The sequence below is a fragment of the Ranitomeya variabilis genome, chromosome 5, assembly GCF_051348905.1.
Source record: "Ranitomeya variabilis isolate aRanVar5 chromosome 5, aRanVar5.hap1, whole genome shotgun sequence".
NCBI lineage: Eukaryota > Metazoa > Chordata > Amphibia > Anura > Dendrobatidae > Ranitomeya > Ranitomeya variabilis.
In genome coordinates, this window is record NC_135236.1 from 260,351,289 (window position 1) to 260,369,043 (window position 17,755).

General features: G+C 45.0%; 1 protein-coding gene across 6 annotated transcripts in view; it reads left to right on the forward strand.

The window, feature by feature from the left end:
• The window catches only part of MYO9A (myosin IXA), a 175,229-nt gene extending 157,795 nt beyond the window's left edge, over positions 1-17,434 (forward strand). For 5 of the 6 annotated variants that reach the window (XM_077264134.1, XM_077264138.1, XM_077264135.1 and 2 more), the window contains 8 exons: positions 1,739-1,867; positions 8,444-8,549; positions 8,644-8,775; positions 9,861-9,984; positions 10,132-10,185; positions 12,387-12,574; positions 15,024-15,166; positions 16,141-17,434. In XM_077264134.1, coding sequence (XP_077120249.1) covers positions 1,739-1,867; positions 8,444-8,549; positions 8,644-8,775; positions 9,861-9,984; positions 10,132-10,185; positions 12,387-12,574; positions 15,024-15,166; positions 16,141-16,550 — 1,286 coding nt within the window. In that variant the 3' untranslated portion in view covers positions 16,551-17,434. The remainder of the gene's footprint in view (positions 1-1,738; positions 1,868-8,443; positions 8,550-8,643; positions 8,776-9,860; positions 9,985-10,131; positions 10,186-12,386; positions 12,575-15,023; positions 15,167-16,140) is intronic. The other variant, XM_077264136.1, reaches the window with a different exon arrangement.
• The last annotated feature ends 321 nt before the right edge of the window (positions 17,435-17,755 follow it).

Below are 17,755 nucleotides of genomic sequence, written 5' to 3' on the forward strand. Positions count from 1 at the left end.
TACTACAATACATCCCCAGGGCTTCCCTGAGTGAGGCTAAGAGGGTATCACAGTTATACCTGGTGTATAGGGTGTACAGGACCCCGGCATGGATGATGAAGGCAGGACTGAGAGGTGACTCAAAATGCCCAAGGTGCAGTGAGGAAGGTGCTGATTTGTTACATATGATGTGGTCGTGTGCTCGCTCCAACTCTTTTGGGTGAAGGTGCTTAACTTGATTCAAGAGGTGACGGGGATAAATGTGGTGCGTAACCAGCTGACTTGCCTCCTGGGTTGTATGGATGAATGTGGTAGGTTGGCTATTGCAAGATTGTTGTATGCTGCGAGGAAGATTATTGCGATGCATTGGTTGGATGAAAGACCACCAGGTAAAAAGGAATTTAACAAAGTACATTTTATTGTCCTTATGGAAAGGAATATTTACATCAAGAGAGGTCGAATGCAAAATGTGAAAATGTCTGGGGCGGATGGATGGATTACCCAGGCGTGGCGTCTGCTGAGTTATTGCTGAATAGAATAGGTGTCGTGTAGTTGCTTCTGGAGGGACTTCTACATGTACAGGTGTGCTTTTGTAAAGCTTGGTATCACTTTTCAAGAGGTGATGTTTTCAGATGGTTTTATTGCACAAAGGGCAGGGGATTGGGGGGAGGGGGGGTTGTTGATGGGGTAAGAGCGCTGTTAACGTAAAATGAAAATGTATTCATCGGTTTTGTATTCATTGTACCTGTCTGGAAAATGTATCAGACGGTGTTACTTGCATGTCATATGCTTTAATAAAAACTATGTGATTTAAAAATAAAAAAAAGAATTATGTTAAAGGGAACCTGTTGAAAATAGTATTTGATCTGCAGGCGGGATGTTATAGAGCAGGAGGAGCTGATCAGATTGATAATCATTTTTGTGGTAAAAGTCTCAGTACAACCTGTATATTACTCACTGATATCCCTGGTAATTGCGTATGATTGCAGTGGGTGGTCCTACTCAGTGATTGACAGTCTTCCCTGTATGCCTGTGCATGCAGAGAGAGCTGTCAATCACTGTTTAGGACCACCCACTGCAATCATATGCAATTACCAGGGATTTCAATGAATACAATACAAGTTATACTGAATCATTTACAACAAACCTATAGATAATTCTGCTCAGCTAATCCTTATTTATATCATGCTCACAGACTGGACTGCATGTACAGCATGTAAGGTTCCCTTTAAGAGCGTAACCTATTGTAATGTTGTTGCCAGCCTGAGTACATGTGGGGGTTGCCTGGTTGCTAGGGAATCCCCACATGTAATCAAGCTGTCTAGTAGCTGCAAATCATGCAGATGCAGTAACGAAAACTAAATCTCCGAGCAGTCACAAATACTCGGAGACCACCCAAGCGTGCTCTGGAAAACCCGAGCAACGAGTACACTCGCTCATCACTACTCAGTGGGCATTACACGATCATGTTTTGCTTATGTTTATGTGGGAGTATATTATCCCCTTCACGACATATGACATATGTTTCCATCTTATGTCGTGAGCCTGAGTTTGATGCGGGCTCCGACGCTGAGCCTCCATCTTTCTCCACACAAGTTATGATTTAGTTAGCTGTCATGTGCCTTTAACAGCCGTGGTTGTTATGGTAAAATCATTGGTGCCCGGGGGTGATGCGGTTATACTTCTTTCTTTGCTGTTTTACTGCCCAGATGCTTTGCTTAAAATATAACTTTTTCCTTGTGATTTTCCTGTCTTGCAGAAATTGAAAGTGTAAATCTGGATGATTACAATATCCATGTCATCGCCAGCGTCTTCAAGCAATGGTTGAGGGAACTTCCCAATCCTCTGATGACATTTGAACTCTATGAAGAGTTTCTCAGATCTATGGGTAAGTAATGGCAGACATTTATGGGGGTCTGTATGATAAATCGCCTATTCCTACTGGTCACATATTGTGCCCTGTGCCTCTCTTTTAGTCACTTTTTAATTTCATCTTACTTCTTGGCCACTACTTGGATAATCCCTTCCCAATCACCATGTTTCCGACCAAGTGGAATAATATCACATATATTCCCCTCCAGTGCCAGCGCCATTCCAGCAGTGTCGCCACTGGCCCACCTGGGGCTCCCATATTATGCACGCGATCCTTACAGCCCATCACTGGCTACTTTACGCTCCCCTTTTTTGGACTAATCTGATATCGGGAGGGAGAGCAGCTGCAGTACCGACACTGCTGGAATCGTACACTGTGCATAGGCAGAAATCTGCTAATCTGTTATGTGGGTGGGGTCATACAGAGCTCATTGAATATGGAGGATTACATTGCAGCAGGTTCACTAGTCCTTTAGTTTAGTTTCATGCTAGAAAAGTGATTTTATCAGAACAGCAGCAAGCAGCCCATTAAGTGACACATCACTGGAATCAGGATCTCCGTCTCTTCATTATTCTAATCTCTGATTAGGTGTCAAACACCTGGAGACAGATTCCCTTTAATCACAACTTGCTTGTTGCCATTTATAGTGGAGGTTTACATTTAATTTCTAAATCTTTTGCAGCACCTGTTGTCTAGAAATTGGTTTACAATACCTTCATAGATGCAGTACTATTGTTCAATTTGACTTTCTCCTACGCCTCATTGGGGGACACAGGACCATGGGTGTTATGCTGCTGCCACTAGGAGGATACTAAGTAATACAGAAAGAATAGCTCCTCCCCTGCAGTATACACCCTCCTGCTGGCTCCAAGTGAACCAGTCCTTGCTTAGTGTCTGTAGGAGGCACTTGGGTCTGGTTTCAGACCCCACTGTTTTTATTTTTATTCTATTTTTCCCTTAACAGAGTGAATGGGGGCGACGGATCCTTTCTAGGTTCCGATCTCCCCCGAACCATCGACAGGCAAGAACGCGGAGCGTCTCTCCCCGTACCCTTTCCTGCACCGTTGGATGCCAGCCCTGAGCTCACTTTACGGGCGACGGTTCCTTCGTCTTCCGATCTCCCCCCTCCATAGCAGGCGACCACACGGAGTAGCCCTCCATCTACCTCTCCTGGAGCCATGTGCATAGCCGGACATGATGTTTATGGCGTCCGTGCAGCCCCCCACTGCATCACCACTGTTATAGCAGATGATGGAAGGCGGCAGAAGCTCTCCACCCCCTCCCTGACTATAGCGACGGTGGATTGAGCACCGACCCCCTGCATCTACCGTGAGTACACCTGCGGGGCCGAGGCGCTGGGAGGTCCTGGTTCCTGGGATAAGGGAGGTCCGCATATACCTTAAAGCCCGGGTGCGTGGGTCATGTCGGTCCGCACAAATAGCAGCCGCGGCGCGCCAGGCCACAACCGCAAGCTTAAAATTTAGTCCCCCTCTTTTCTCTCGTCCAGGCCGGAACGTTGGCTCCACCCACCGGTGGTTACCGCCACCCACTCTCTCTGGCGCTTCTCATTCTGCGATAAGCGCCTTCTCTTCCTGATCTCGGCAGCCATCTTTGGACACCCACAGGGCTGATGCTTCAGCGCTGCTCCAGCGTTCTGAATCACAGCTTCAGGGATTAGTGATTTCGATGGACTCATTGTGGACCTCCCCCGGTGACTCAAGACACAGGACCTGGGTAAGCTGCAGAAACATAGCTTAACCCTTCCCCTGCTAGTTAAGGGCTCTTCTCAAGGCTACACTATGTCTCAATCAAAGCCTAACAAACAGTCTGGGAAAACCCATACTGTGTTTTTTGCTGTTTGTTCCTCTTGTAAGGTATCTCTACCCCGGGGTCACAATACTGCGCTATGCTCAGCTTGTGAACCGGTGACTGCTCAGGGACCACCTGTTGCTGATACCGAACCCAGTGAGCCTAATCCCCCTGAGTGGGCTACCTCCCTTACCCGGTCTATGGCATCGCTGGCCAAAGCGTTACACTCGTTCCGAGACCCTTCCTCTAACCAGGGCACGCTTACGGACAACGCTTCCGTTGATCAGAACCCCTTGTACACTAGGGGTTGTACCTTACCAAGGAACTCTCGCTGTTCCAGGAAAAGGACTCATGCCTTGTCCCCAGACCATCATCGGGAATCGGGTTCTGAGAGTTCCTTTTCTCGCTCCCCCTCCCTTGGGGCTAGTAGAGAACCTGGCTCAGAGGACGATTCTGACACATCCCTAGATCAGGAATTTCACCACGATCAGGAGACTCTCGACTCTCTCATTTAGTCAGTAAACAAGGCCCTGAAGCTAGATGAGAAACCTTTATCTAAAACAGTTCATGCCGTGTCCTTTAAGAGGACCAAGTGAGCTCACAGAGTGTTCGCCAATCATTCCGAATTTAAGGAAATCGTTGAATATCATAGGATCCGTCCAGATAAACGCTTCACAGGGAAAAGCCCATGGAGTCAAAATATCCCTTTGCTCCTGATCTAAGAAAAGATTGGTCACAGTCTCCTCCGGTAGATCCTCCGGTATCGCGCCTAGCTACTAAATCTATTTTATCCTCTTCAGAGGGCGCCTCGATTAAAAACCCTACCGATCGTCATATCGACAATATGGCTCGTTCAGCTTTTGAAGCCTCAGCAGCCGCACTCTTTCAATCTTTTGCCGCTACGTGGGTGGCTAAGGCTATGACCTATTGGGCTGTGGTCTTGTCTTCAGCTGTTCTGGATACCAATCTTCCCCCGAGGTAGCAGACCTTGCTACTCAGATAGCCAGAGCTTGGGATTTTCTAGTGCCGCATCTCTGGATGCCGCTGACTGCGCTTCTCAAGCAGCAGCAAACGCCATCACCATTCAGAGGTCCTTATGGCTCAGGGACTGGCGTGCGGATTCTGCTTCCAAAAAGTCATTGACTTCTTTACCATATCAGAGCGGTCGCCTTTTTGTTGAAAAACTCGATCAATTAATTTCCGACGCCACTGGAGGGAAGAGTACATTTCTCCCACAACAGAGACCCTTTCGGAACCAGCAACAGCAAGCTCGGTCCTGATTTTTTCGTTCCAACTCAAATTGGTCCTCTACTTCCACATCTTCTGGACCCGGCCGGACACAACGTAGGGATAGAGGCCCCCAAACCTCTTACAAACCTTCCCCTTCATGGAGAGGCAGGCCTAGGCAGTCAGGATCCAGGGGTCCAGACCGGGCAGATCTCCCACACAATGACTCCCTGTGGTATCCGGGGGGACACACTCAAAGTAGGCGGCCGCCTGCTTTCCTTCATCGACGCGTGGCTCTCGGTCGTTCACGACGAATTTGTCCGCGACCTAGTGTCCTCCGGATACAAGATAGAATTCTCCTCTCTTCCACCAAATCGCTTTTTCTTGTCTTCTACTCCCAGGGCAAAGGCATCAGAGTTCTTCCAGGCCATAAGCTCTCTAAAAGAAGACGGGGTTATTATCCCAGTCCCTCAAAGCGAAAGGTTTCAAGGTTTTTATTCAAACCTGTTCATTGTTCCAAAGAAGGACGGTACAGTTCGGCCCATACTGGACCTAAAACTGCTGAACAAGTCTGTCAGGTTACGACGGTTCCGAATGGATTCGCTTCGTTCTGTCATCGCCTCCATGGAAAAAGTCGAGTTCCTGGCGTCTATAGACATCCAGGACGCATACCTCCACATTCCAATTTTCCCTTCTCACCAGAGGTTACTTCGCTTCGCAGTTCAGGAACAACACTTCCAATTCGTTGCTTTGCCCTTCGGCCTCGCCACCGCTCCCAGGGTATTCACCAAGGTCATGGCGGCAGCCGTGGCCATCCTTCACACCCGAGGCGTGGTGGTGCTACCGTATCTAGACTATATCCTCATCAAAGGCCCCTCTTTCCGCACCTGCAAGGAGGCTGTGAACATCACAATAGATTCTCTTTCTCGCCTGGGTTGGAAGATAAACTTCAAAAAATCTTCCCCAGTACCAGCTCAGCGAATTTCCTTTCTAGGAATGATACTGGACTCGTCCCAGGGGTTGGTGCTTCTTCCCCCGGAAAAGATCTCAGCCTTACAGCGGGGAGCTCAGAAGCTCTCTCAACCTCGCACTCACTCTCTGCGCTTCAGTATGAGAGTCCTTGGCAGGATGGTAGCAGCCTTGGAGGCGGTTCCATTTGCCCAATTACACCTCCGTCCCTTACAGCATGCCCTCCTGGCTGTTTGGGACAGGAACCCGTTCTCCCTCAACCGTCGGTTCTTCCTTCCCCACCGAGTGAGACAGTCTCTCAGGTGGTGGACATTAAAGTCCTCCCTGAATCAAGGGAAGTCTTTTCTTCCAGTACATTGGCTAGTTGTGACAACAGATGCCAGTCTTCTAGGCTGGGGAGCGGTGTTCTTACATCACACTGCTCAGGACCACTGGTCACTTCAGGAATCACGCCTTCCGATCAACATCTTGGAAATTCGAGCAATCAGGTTAGCTCTTCTCCAATTCCATCCCTTCCTGGCGGGTCGTCCCATCAGGATTCAGTCCGACAATGCCACTGCAGTGGCATACATCAACTGACAAAGGGGAACCTGCAGCATGGCAGCCATGAACGAGGTAGGCTACATTCTCTGTTGGGCCGAGGAAAACCGCTCAATGATTTCTGCGGTTCACATCCCGGGAGTGGACAATTGGGAGGCAGATTGTCAAGGTCTCTCCATCCGGAGATCTTCCACCAGATATGCTGTCGTTAGGGAACTCCGGACGTGGATGTGATGGCCTCACGGCTAAATTCAAAGGTTCCCGACTTCATAGCTCGGTCCCACGATCCAGCAGCAATCGGAGCAGATGCACTCATACTCCTGTGGCATCATTTTCGGCTTCCGTACATATTTCCCCCGCTCCCCTTACTGCCGAGAGTCATCAAGAAGATCAGAGCGGAGGGAGTATCGGTAATCCTGATTGCGCCAGATTGGCCGTGCCGGGCGTGGTACACGGAACTAGTTCAACTAGTCGCCGATGTTCCCTGGCGATTACCGAATCGCGCAGACCTGCTATCACAGTGCCCCATTTACCACCAGAACTCCGAGGCCCTGTGTTTGATGGCGTGGCCGTTGACTCCTGGGTTCTAACCCAGGCAGGTTTCTCCGGAAGTCATCCCTACCATGATCAGCGCTAGTAAGCCTACGTCTATGCGCATTTATCATCGCACTTGGAAAACCTTCTTTTCCTGGTACAACAACCGGGGACGTTCTCCTCTTGAATTTTCTATTCCTTCCATCCTTTAATTTTTACAAACGGGTTTGGACTTGGGTCTTGCCCTTAGTTCTCTCAAGGGGCAGATTTCATCCCTGTCCGTTCTGTTCCAATGCAGGATTGCCAACAGATTACAAGTGAAGACGTTCATTCAGGGAGTCTCCCACAGGGTGCCGCCCTATAAGATGCCGTTGGAACCATGGGACCTTAATCTGGTCCTTGGAGTCTTGCAAGAAGCTCCTTTCGAACCTATACAGAAGGTTTCCCTGTCCTTTCTTTCATGGAAGGTTGCCTTCCTGGTTGCGGTCACGTCCATTAGACGAGTCTCAGAGCTGGCGGCTCTGTCTTGTCAAGTTCCGTTCCTGAATTTTCATCAGGATAAGGTGGTTTTGAGAACATCCCCGTCCTTTTTGCCAAAAGTTGTCTCATCCTTTCATCTCAATCAAGAGATTGTCTTACCGTCTCTGTCCGGCACCAGTACATCGCATCGAGAAGGCCCTCCACACACTGGATTTAGTAAGAGCTCTCAAGAGATGCGTCTCACGGACGGCGTCCTTTCGCAGGTCGGATGCCCTGTTTGTGCTCCCGGAAGAGCCAAGGAAGGGGTTTCCCGCTTCCAAGGCGACAATAGCCAAATGGATTCGTTCAGCTCTTCAGGAGTCCTACCGAGTCAGAGGTCATCCTGTCCCAGCAGGGATTAAGGCTCATTCCACTCGGTCAGTGGGTGCGTCTTGGGCCATCCGGCACCAAGCTTCGGCAGCACAAGTTTGCAGAGCTGCGACCTGGTCCAGTCTGCATACGTTTACAAAACATTACCATATTCATTCTCAGGCCTTGGCAGATGCGACCGTCGGCAGATGAATTTTGCAGGCGGCTGTGCCGCATCTGTAATCTGTGGGAGCAATTACAGTTGATTGTTCCCCACCCAGGGACTGCTTTAGGACGTCCCATGGTCCTGTGTCCCCCAATGAGGCATAGGAGAAACAGGGATTTTTGTGTACTCACCGTAAAATCCTTTTCTCCGAGCCAGTCATTGGGGGACACAGCACCCACCCTGTTAGCCTAACGACTTTTTTGTTTTCTGTGTTTGCTTGGTTTTGACATAGTTCATCCTGGTTAAATGTTAAGCTCCTACTGCTTTGTTACCGAACTGGTTCACTTGGAGCCAGCAGGAGGGTGTATACTGCAGGGAAGGAGCTATTCTTTCTGTATTACTTAGTGTCCTCCTAGTGGCAGCAGCATAACACCCATGGTTCTGTGTCCCCCAATGATTGGCTCGGAGAAAAGGATTTTACGGTGAGTACACAAAAATCCCTGTTTTTTATCTTACAGGTCTTGGTGAGAGAAAGGAGACCGTGCGGGGAGTGTATTCAGTGATCGACCAGTTGTCTCGGACGCATCTCAGCACTCTGGAGAGACTTATCTTTCACCTTGTCAGGTTGCCACCATGCTTATTTGCTAGCCTCTATGTAATGTTCTGTGCTCTCTACCAGACAATAATTATGTTTTTACGTCGGTTTGGGATGTTTTAGGATCGCCCAGCAGGAAGAAACGAATCGCATGTCTGCCAATGCGCTTGCAATTGTGTTTGCCCCATGTATTCTCCGTTGTCCGGACACTACAGATCCATTGCAGAGCGTACAGGACATTGGAAAGACCACAGCGTAAGACCCATCAGATTATTTCCTTTAGCCCTGCAGTGTCATTATCCTTGCGATCAATAAAAATGTCTCTGCTCAACCAAATTAAGGTCTCATTCAGACGTCATTTAATTCTTGCACGTGAAAAAATGGGACAGATTATCATCAGTGAGCTGGATCACATTTTCACCAGAGTTTGGCCAGTTTGCCACTTTTTACCATCAGTAGTTAGCGTTATACTGGGCAGGAGAGGCTTTGCTTTTCTAAAAATGAAGAGCGCATGAATTGCACATGGATGGCATCTGTATACTGTCTGTAACTTTTAGCTTTTACAGACCCTTAGACTTGTATTGGTGATTTTGATTCTTGCCTCTATCATTTATTTTCTTGTTTTGCAAATACGAGATCTGAAAAGAATCCCAGACATATGAATAACCACATAGACTATAATGGATTCTTTTTCAACCTGTGTTAAACACGGACGTCTGAATGAGGCCTAACTAGTGCTGTTTTACTTAATCCAAAGATTTTATTTCACACACGTTAGGTGTAGTAAACTAATTATTTACACTTATTCCAGCTTCAAATAGCATAAGTACATATCCCCACCAGTTATCCTGTGTAAAGTAAGACTGTTTATGCCCTAAACCTGTCTAAATGTGTGTGTAATGTAGTGTAAGTGCATTAATATGCTCACCGATCGCCATCTTACCTGGTTTACAGTCCGTTCTGGTCTTCTTCACCCACGTGACTGCATTTCCGACTCACCGGATAATATTGGTGTTTGTGAGTGAGCCAGAAGTGGCTTTTTCAGTGTAAGTCTATGGGGTCTCATTCTGCCCCTCTATAGATTTGCATTGTAAAAGTGACTTCCAGCTCACATAAACACCAATGTGATTTGGAGAACCGAAATTGCAGTCACATAACTAAAAAGAGGAATGGAGCTGTGCTGGAAACTGGAAAAGATGGCACTCACCTTATATTAATGCACTTGGACCACATTACGTAGACACTCACAACGGTATAGGACATAAAAGGTTTCATGGGACTGCTTCTTTAATACTGATCCTTAACCTGTCCCATTTCTCTTTCTGTTTATCCTTGTATAGCTGTGTGGAGCTGATTGTTATGGAACAGATGAATAAATACAAAGCTCGTCTAAAGGATATCAACAGTCTAGAGTTTGCAGAGAACAAAGCCAAGAGTCGTCTGTCCCTAATTCGCAGGTCTATGGTAAGAAAATTTGGGCTCCGCTGGGAAAATTGGGGACAGCGTAATCACAACTAACACACCCAGACTCGCCCTTTCTGCTCACCATCTTTTAGGCTTCTCTCCTACTTCTAACCTTCTGCTCTCCTTTCATCTCCTTTTTCAATCCAGAAACCTGTACTAATTGCAGTTAGATTTATGAGCATAAATCGCAGCACCCTGCCGGTATGTATACTAAGATCAGGCTGTCTGTGATGCTCATCTGTTGTGTCTCCATTAACACAAGTGCACTCAAACTCACTGTTCTGTGTTCACTTGAACGGCATGATTTTAAGACCGGTTCCATACATCTGTACTTTGTATCCCGTTCTCGGACAGTGATGCACAGACTGGCCACAAGTCTCCTGACCTGAAATATATAGCCTCTTAGGAGTATACGAAGCTGGCAAGATTGAGTCAGGAGACCGGTGGTCATTCTGGGCATTGTGGTCCATGTACGAACCGCAAAATATGGCTGTCTGAACCCAGCCTTAATCTGCATGTTTGTGCTCATCTTGACATCAGTCTCATTGTATAGAGTCACTTATTTGGACATCTTTAGAAGACATGCCATGTCCCATTTAGGGTTCATGCAACCAAGTCTGTTCAGTTTACACTTCTTACGCATGATTTTTCATTTTCCAAATCACATGTGAAGATAAGGGCTCCCCATATTGGATTTCACGTGGTTCGTAAGGTTTACCTCTGTTTTTGTCTTATCATGTATACTCTGCATATTTTCTGTAAAACAACTCCATGTAATGTTAGCATTTTAACAGAAAAGTAAAACAAAATTGGTCTCTGTGGCTTGGACCAGAGGCAATTACCATGATGTGACTATTGCCCCCGAGACCTCTTATAAAGGGAAATCTTTGGCCTATAATCACCGCTCTGCAGATAATAGCGAGGAGCTCGGTACATTCTCAAAAAGCAAAAGCTGGTAATTGCTATATTGAGACAAGAACTCATTGAGTCCTGAAAGAAAATATTCAGCTTATTAATGCATTCCTCCAAAACTTTATAGCTGTGCCCCTGTTCCCCTCATGTGTAGTATAAGTTTAGTGCTTGCCTGAAAGTCAGCAAAATTGGCGGACGTGACAGGCTCCATGTGCATCACTGTATAGTGGATGGCTGCAGGAGCTGCCTACCATTTATATGCACTTGTCTTGCCCAAAAATCGGCCACATTAGTGCATATTGTGATCTGTGGAAAATCTCCTATGTGCATTAACGCATTGGCTTACATGGTTTGTTTGCTGTCTGTACACAGGACATTGCACACACAGACCTGAAAGCGTTAATGTGAGCATACCCTTACGGTCTGCAGTGTCAGGTCTACACTTTGCCTGCCTTCAATTTCAAAGGCTGGGCTCACATATTGTGGCCTTGGTGTGTTTTTCTGACACGCTTTTCTTTAATCCTGGCAAAAAAAGCTGTAGGTCAATCACTGTGTCACAAAAAGTCTTAGTTTTTCAAAACCGCAGCATGTGAACCATTCTCACAGTGATATACCCAGCCCGACCGATGGGTCTCCTGACTTCTAACTCACGTCAGCATATCCCGCTGGTGTAGTAGGTATTCTCACCTGAGCACGGACCCCCTAGACATCCACCTTAGAACGGGAGAAGCTGTGTGTCAACTTCAGTTGTCAGACAAATCTTCTTACAACCATACCTCTCTTGGCTCCACTCTTTCATCACAGTGAATGAACAATTGCATCCTCCTCCCTAGATCGATGGTCGCCTTTTCTCTGATTGGCATTAGATAATCTGACCTATCTTTGATGGACAATAGTGTCATTGACTATAAACTTGCGAGAAATAGAAAAAAAAATACTGCAGTCAAGTGTTTGCCTAGATGTAATATGCACTCATAGACATTTCGTTTTACTCTTTTTTTTTTTTTTTTTTTTTATAGAATAAGAATATAAAATATACATTTTCAAGTGATGACCAATATTGCAGCACGTAGAGGTCAAAGAACCATTTTACAGGACTTCGGTTCATCGGTCATCTCAGTATTCTGTGAGTGCTAGAAGGGAGGCCTTCAAATCTCCTACCTCCTGGCATTCCTGGCTCTTCTCTTGATTAGCCGGGCTGGTGCGACCCCGTGTGCGTCACGCTGCAATGATGATGTCGCACCAGCCCAGGTAATCAAAAGATGAGCTGGGAATTAAGGGGAGTTACAGACCACCCGTCTAGGGGTCACATATTACTGACCTGCCTGATGGACTGGAGTACTGCAACTCCGTTCTCCCATTTCTAGTAGCAGGAAACAGTTTTCTGAACCTTTAACTAAAAAATGTAAACCTGGCAAGCATATGCCAACAAGGCACACGTTTACTTAATTTATGCCATTGTGTGTATTCATGCTTTGCACTTTATTCAGGGGAAAGGACGACTTCGCTCAAATCTGAGCCCGGTTATTTCTGGGCGTTCCCCTGTTCCAGATGCAGCAGGTGACCACGGGTTATCCACTATTCCTTCTGAAGATGAGTCTTCAGAGCAAAAAGAGGCAGCCATGCAACAAGAAGAAAGAGTATTAGCCCAGCAGATAGAGACGCTACAAAAGGAGAAGTGAGTGGTGAATGTGAACTTTCTACTGTAATGCAAGACATTTGGTCAACACTATTTAGAGCTTACACAGTGTATGACTTATTTATCTGGATAGGTTTTTACAATTGCGTATTTTATTTTTAATGTCTCGGATGTTCTATACTACCTCACCACCACTAGGTATAATTGCCAGATATTCTTCCATTTACTGTACTTTCAAGTAAGTTTTCAGAATAAACTGTTGTGTGTATATAAGGAAAAACTCTATTTGTGATCATTATACCACTTGTGGCCTGCATTTTAATCAGTTTTCCCCTGTGCAGGCTCTACCTCTAATTTGCAATTCACTCTGAGCTGGTGGGAAAGACTAACTGCTATATCTCCCATAAACAGCATACACACAGAGATTGTATGATACCTATGGAATGAAAAATAGGAATCAAATAGAAGCAGTAACGTGGAGGAAATTATACAGCAGTCCTGAGCTGCGTAGGAGTAAATCCACTGGGGAGTAGTAAAAGACTTTAGAACGATCAGCAGGATCTTTCTGATAATACATCTGCTTGTTTCTTCACCCTGCTCCTATCTCCACCTTCTTCCTCCCCTCTCCTTAGAGTATAAACGGATGTGCAACCTGACACCTCACTGTGCTGACAAGTCTGTCTTGTTTTGTACAAGATGGCATTGAGCTGTTTTTCAGAATGGATGTTGAGTTCCAGATGCAGAGGGGTGGAGAAAGAACCAAATTTCTTTGACAAAACATACTACAAAGTTTCTTATATTTACCTGTACTATTGATTTATGCAAGATTTTTGAAAGTAGAGCTGTTTTTCCAGTTGTCTACTGTGAGAAATGCACCAAGAATAAAGTGTAGAATTTGTCCCTTCCCATTGGCTGTCAGGGCATAAGAGGTGTAGTCTTACAACAGATAAAGGGCCACAAGTTGGGGAACTTTGATCTAGAGAAAAAGGCTAGGATCATATAGGGCTGAAAATAGAGAGGAGTTCTCTCATTTTACAAACATTGTGATCCGTCTACTGTAGCTGAAAAGGTTTTTTGTTTCACCATCACTTTTGTTGATGAGAACATGATCATACGTAGCATACTATTATGCTGGTTATGTTGTATTGTATTTTTTTCTTCTGTATATTTGACATTGTATGCTTTCAAGAAAGATGAAACCAAGCAGTTAATATAGTGGATGATGTACAGTACCTTACTGTTGTTTTAGGCCTGTTCAGCCTTGTATTTGGAACAACTCGTATCCTTTCTGTATTTATAAACCAATAAAGGATAAATAATAGTAAAGTAACAAAGAAAAATAATTCTCCCTATGCCTGGATCTGTTCATGATTTTGTTGACTAAAGATGAAACAAACGCCACCTTTTTAAAACTGGCAATAACAACCAATCAGAGTTCAGCTTTCATGTTTTAAACTGCTATGGGAAAATGAAAGTTGCACAGTGATTGATTGCTATCGACAATAAAGCCTGCTGTATGCCTAACAAAGATATGAGGCATTATGCTGATCACAACCTTAAAGGTGTTCTCAAAGATCATGATTTGATGGCCACAATTTTAACCGCAACCCATCCTAATTACATGTTAGGAAGGATTGTAGTCTAAAGAAACACTGCTCCCAAGACTTGGGTGTCTCAACTGTCAAAGGAGCAGGATCGTAAACTCGCGTATCACAGTGAGCTGCCAGAGATGGGCTGTGACACTAGAAGAAATAACTCTTCTCTGGCTGAGCACAATTTTTTTTTTCCTCCAGCTTCAGTCCTCTATGTGCACTCAGTCAATGAGATTTATTTCTTCTGATTCCACAGCCCTGCTTTGGCAGCAAACAGAGTATGTATGTTGATGATCTTGCTCCTCTGACATTTGAGACATAAGTCCTCGGGAGCTGTGTCTCTTCAGACAGAAAACTAACCTGATATATGAATAGGATGGGCTGCCATTTTATTACATTCTTGGAGAACCCCTTTAAAGTTGTTTTCCCACTGCAATACATTTATGACAAATGCAAGGATAGCTCATATCTGCCTGATATGACAGTGCCCCGGATATTAAATAGAGCGTGAACCACACACATGGTATTGATCTTTCCATTCTAGGCTATAGCAGTTAAGGAAATAGAGCAACTCCCATTGATTATAGTGGAGAAAATTGCAGACAATTCTTAGTGGGTCTTTGGAGCACCATTTCTGCTAATAAAGACATTTAATCCATATGCTGTGCAAGTATGGCAGGAAAACTAATGCTACCTCGCACATTTCAGTTTTGCTATCATTTTTGTATATATTTAACCACACCCCACAAAAAAATGTTGAGGGAGAGCCCTTAGAGTGTGTTAGTTGGTTACACTGAGGTCTCTATGTATTGAGGACCATAAGTAGTTAATTCTTGTGTGAATAACCTTGTCTTTATATTTCTTTTTTTTTTTTCTTTAAATTTCTCTTAAAATAGAGAGGAGCTTGCTTATGAAATGTTAGCTTTAGAGCCTCGAGCTTCAGATGATGAAACCTTGGAGTCTGAAGCATCTCTTGGGACTGCAGACAGCTCTGAGAACCTGAACTATGAGTCTGAAGGAGCAGCATCCATCAGATCAGGTTAGTTATCGCTTCTTCTGAAATGAGAAAATCAGCCAAATTTATTTTTCAGCCAATCTAAAGTAGTTGTGAGAGCCAGACAGAGGAGTTGGGCAAGTGTTTTTCGGCACAATACTTTCCTGAAAATTACTATAGCGTTGCTGTGCAGTGTTAGTCTGAGGATCATAAATCTGGTGACAGATTCCCTTTCAATCTGAGAACAGCATAAAATTGGGAAAGAAGCCACAATTCCAGCGCTTAGTGTCATATACTTGCTGTAGTTTTAATAAAATTACAGTTTCAACTGTGCAAATTGCCTCTTCAGAGAAAAAGAGGACTTAAACTCTATAGTGCCACCTGTTGTAGCAATCCTACAAGTCACAATCAACCCTTTAACGAGTCGTGCAATATGACTTAGGATAAAAGCCAAATCAGTATCTCAATTCGCAGACACGGTGTTTCGGGCTGTTGGCCCTCGTCAGTGTGAAGCATGAGAACTAATTTGGCTAGTTGAGAAGCTCTGGACTGGGGTCTAAGGGGCAACGTTTCTTCTTATGGAGAGTGACATACCAGCTCTGGCTTGTCAAGGTAAGGAGGTTTATTCGCCATGCAATGCCCCTCTGCCAGTCCTCTCAATGATGAGCTGCGTCTCCTACGCCATTAACATTGTGTATAGGCAGAAAGCAGCCAATCACTAGTGGGGGTCTGAGATAGTAGTCCTCCAGATTCTTGAGCTCTGGCTAAGCAGGAGCTCATCAATGACAGGACTAGAAGAGTTGCAACACAAGTGTTTTATCAAAACTACAGCAAGAAGCCCAGCAAGTGACATCTCGAATCGGGGTTACATCCCCTACTTCATACTGCTTTCAGTAGGGTTCCATTAGCGTGGTAACAGATTCTGTCTCAGAAGAACAGTACTTTCATGATATTATATTTGCTCTTTGACCACTTGTTGTTTGATTTGTCTTTTTTCTTTTCTAATTTACGTCCCGCAGAAAGAGCACTAGTTCTGAGTTCCACACGAGGTCCACGAATGGAAGTGTCAAGAGTACGTAAATCAGTCAAGAGAGACAACGACAGCACAGATAGTGGAGATCGTAACCTTTCCTCTCCCACTGCTTCATCTTGCTTACCCCACCTGGGAAGAAAGAGGTTCCACTTACACTCCAAATCTCCCTTTTACCGGGAACCTTCTTCAGCAGACACCCTGGACTCTGGGACCCCCTTACACTTTACAAGCCGTGGAACTTTTAATCCTGAGAAAGGACGGCAGAAATTAAAGAATGTCAAACAATCTCCCCAGAAACCAAGGGATCCTCCAGACAGCGGGGAGCAAAGGATTTTGGGATCAGATGGCAGCTCGCAATCTGTTGTCTTGTTTGGGAACAATGAGTTTATGGTTTGAAAGCGGTATAATGGTTCCATTGTTCATCCTTGCCAAGAGCTGTGCCCTACCACATAGCTTTATCTTGGTGCCTCATTGTGCATCCAGGAGCAACCATTTGGCATGCGCTGCCAAAACATATCAAGGACCAGCCTGGCCATGTTTAACGAACGCCTTACCCACCTAGCCCATCACAGAACGGTTTAACACGCCTTTTATCAACACAAACTGATCAACAGAAAGAGAGAGGCTTTTATTATAAATATTATTATATTAATATTATTAATTTTATTTGTGGTTTCTAAGCCCAATATAAATAAACCATTCCCTTTAATTTAAAGCAGCATCTGCACTGTGGTTACACAAAGCTTTGTAAGGTTGCAGCTGCATGGCTCAACTTGTCTTGGGTAGATCACTCCGTTATTCTGTCTGTTTTCACTTACTGTCCAAAGAAATTGGTCATAACCCACAATAACAAAAAAATAACCAAACTTGTGTCGCTCTCGAGTGATTACATTCCATTTGTTTTGTGGGATCCCCAGCGTACGGACTTGAAAGGAGATTTTTTTTCTTTTCAGAAAGTGGATACTTTGCTTGGAGTTTTGGTCGATTCAGAGGAAACCTTCTTTTTTGCAGAAGAGGATTTATTAGGAACAGACATAGAAACTGGGCAGCTTCCTCTTCTCACCTAACCCTTCCGGCTGCAGATTTTCCTATAAGCCTGCTGAGCCTTCCAATGGGCAGACACTTCCATACTGAATGTAAATGGCCCTGCATCATGCCACTGGGTGCAGGGAGCATTGGGAAACTGCGATCATATGTATTCAGTACAATCTGTACATTTCCAGCTGTAAGATCCATTACATTGCAAACAAACCCAGAGCTTATTAAAAGAACAAAAGCTGCAGACTGTCACTTATTGAAGTAGTATTCTCGCCTTTATTGTTGAAAATATGCTGTACAAGTGGGGCAGGTTTTAAATACATAGTTATTTCAACACGTTTACACATCACAGGCAGGTTGTGCAGTGTGGCTACCATTTTCAAGAGAGCACAATTGATCAGAGAAATTGCACATTCCTCTGTATGCAGGTAAGTATGAGCCTGATTCTTGAGCTGTTTTTGTGTCCAACTTGAAAACAGGGATTTTTGTGTACTCATCAATCGTAAAATCCTTTTCTCCGAGCCAATCATTGGGGGGACACAGGACCATGGGTGTTATGCTGC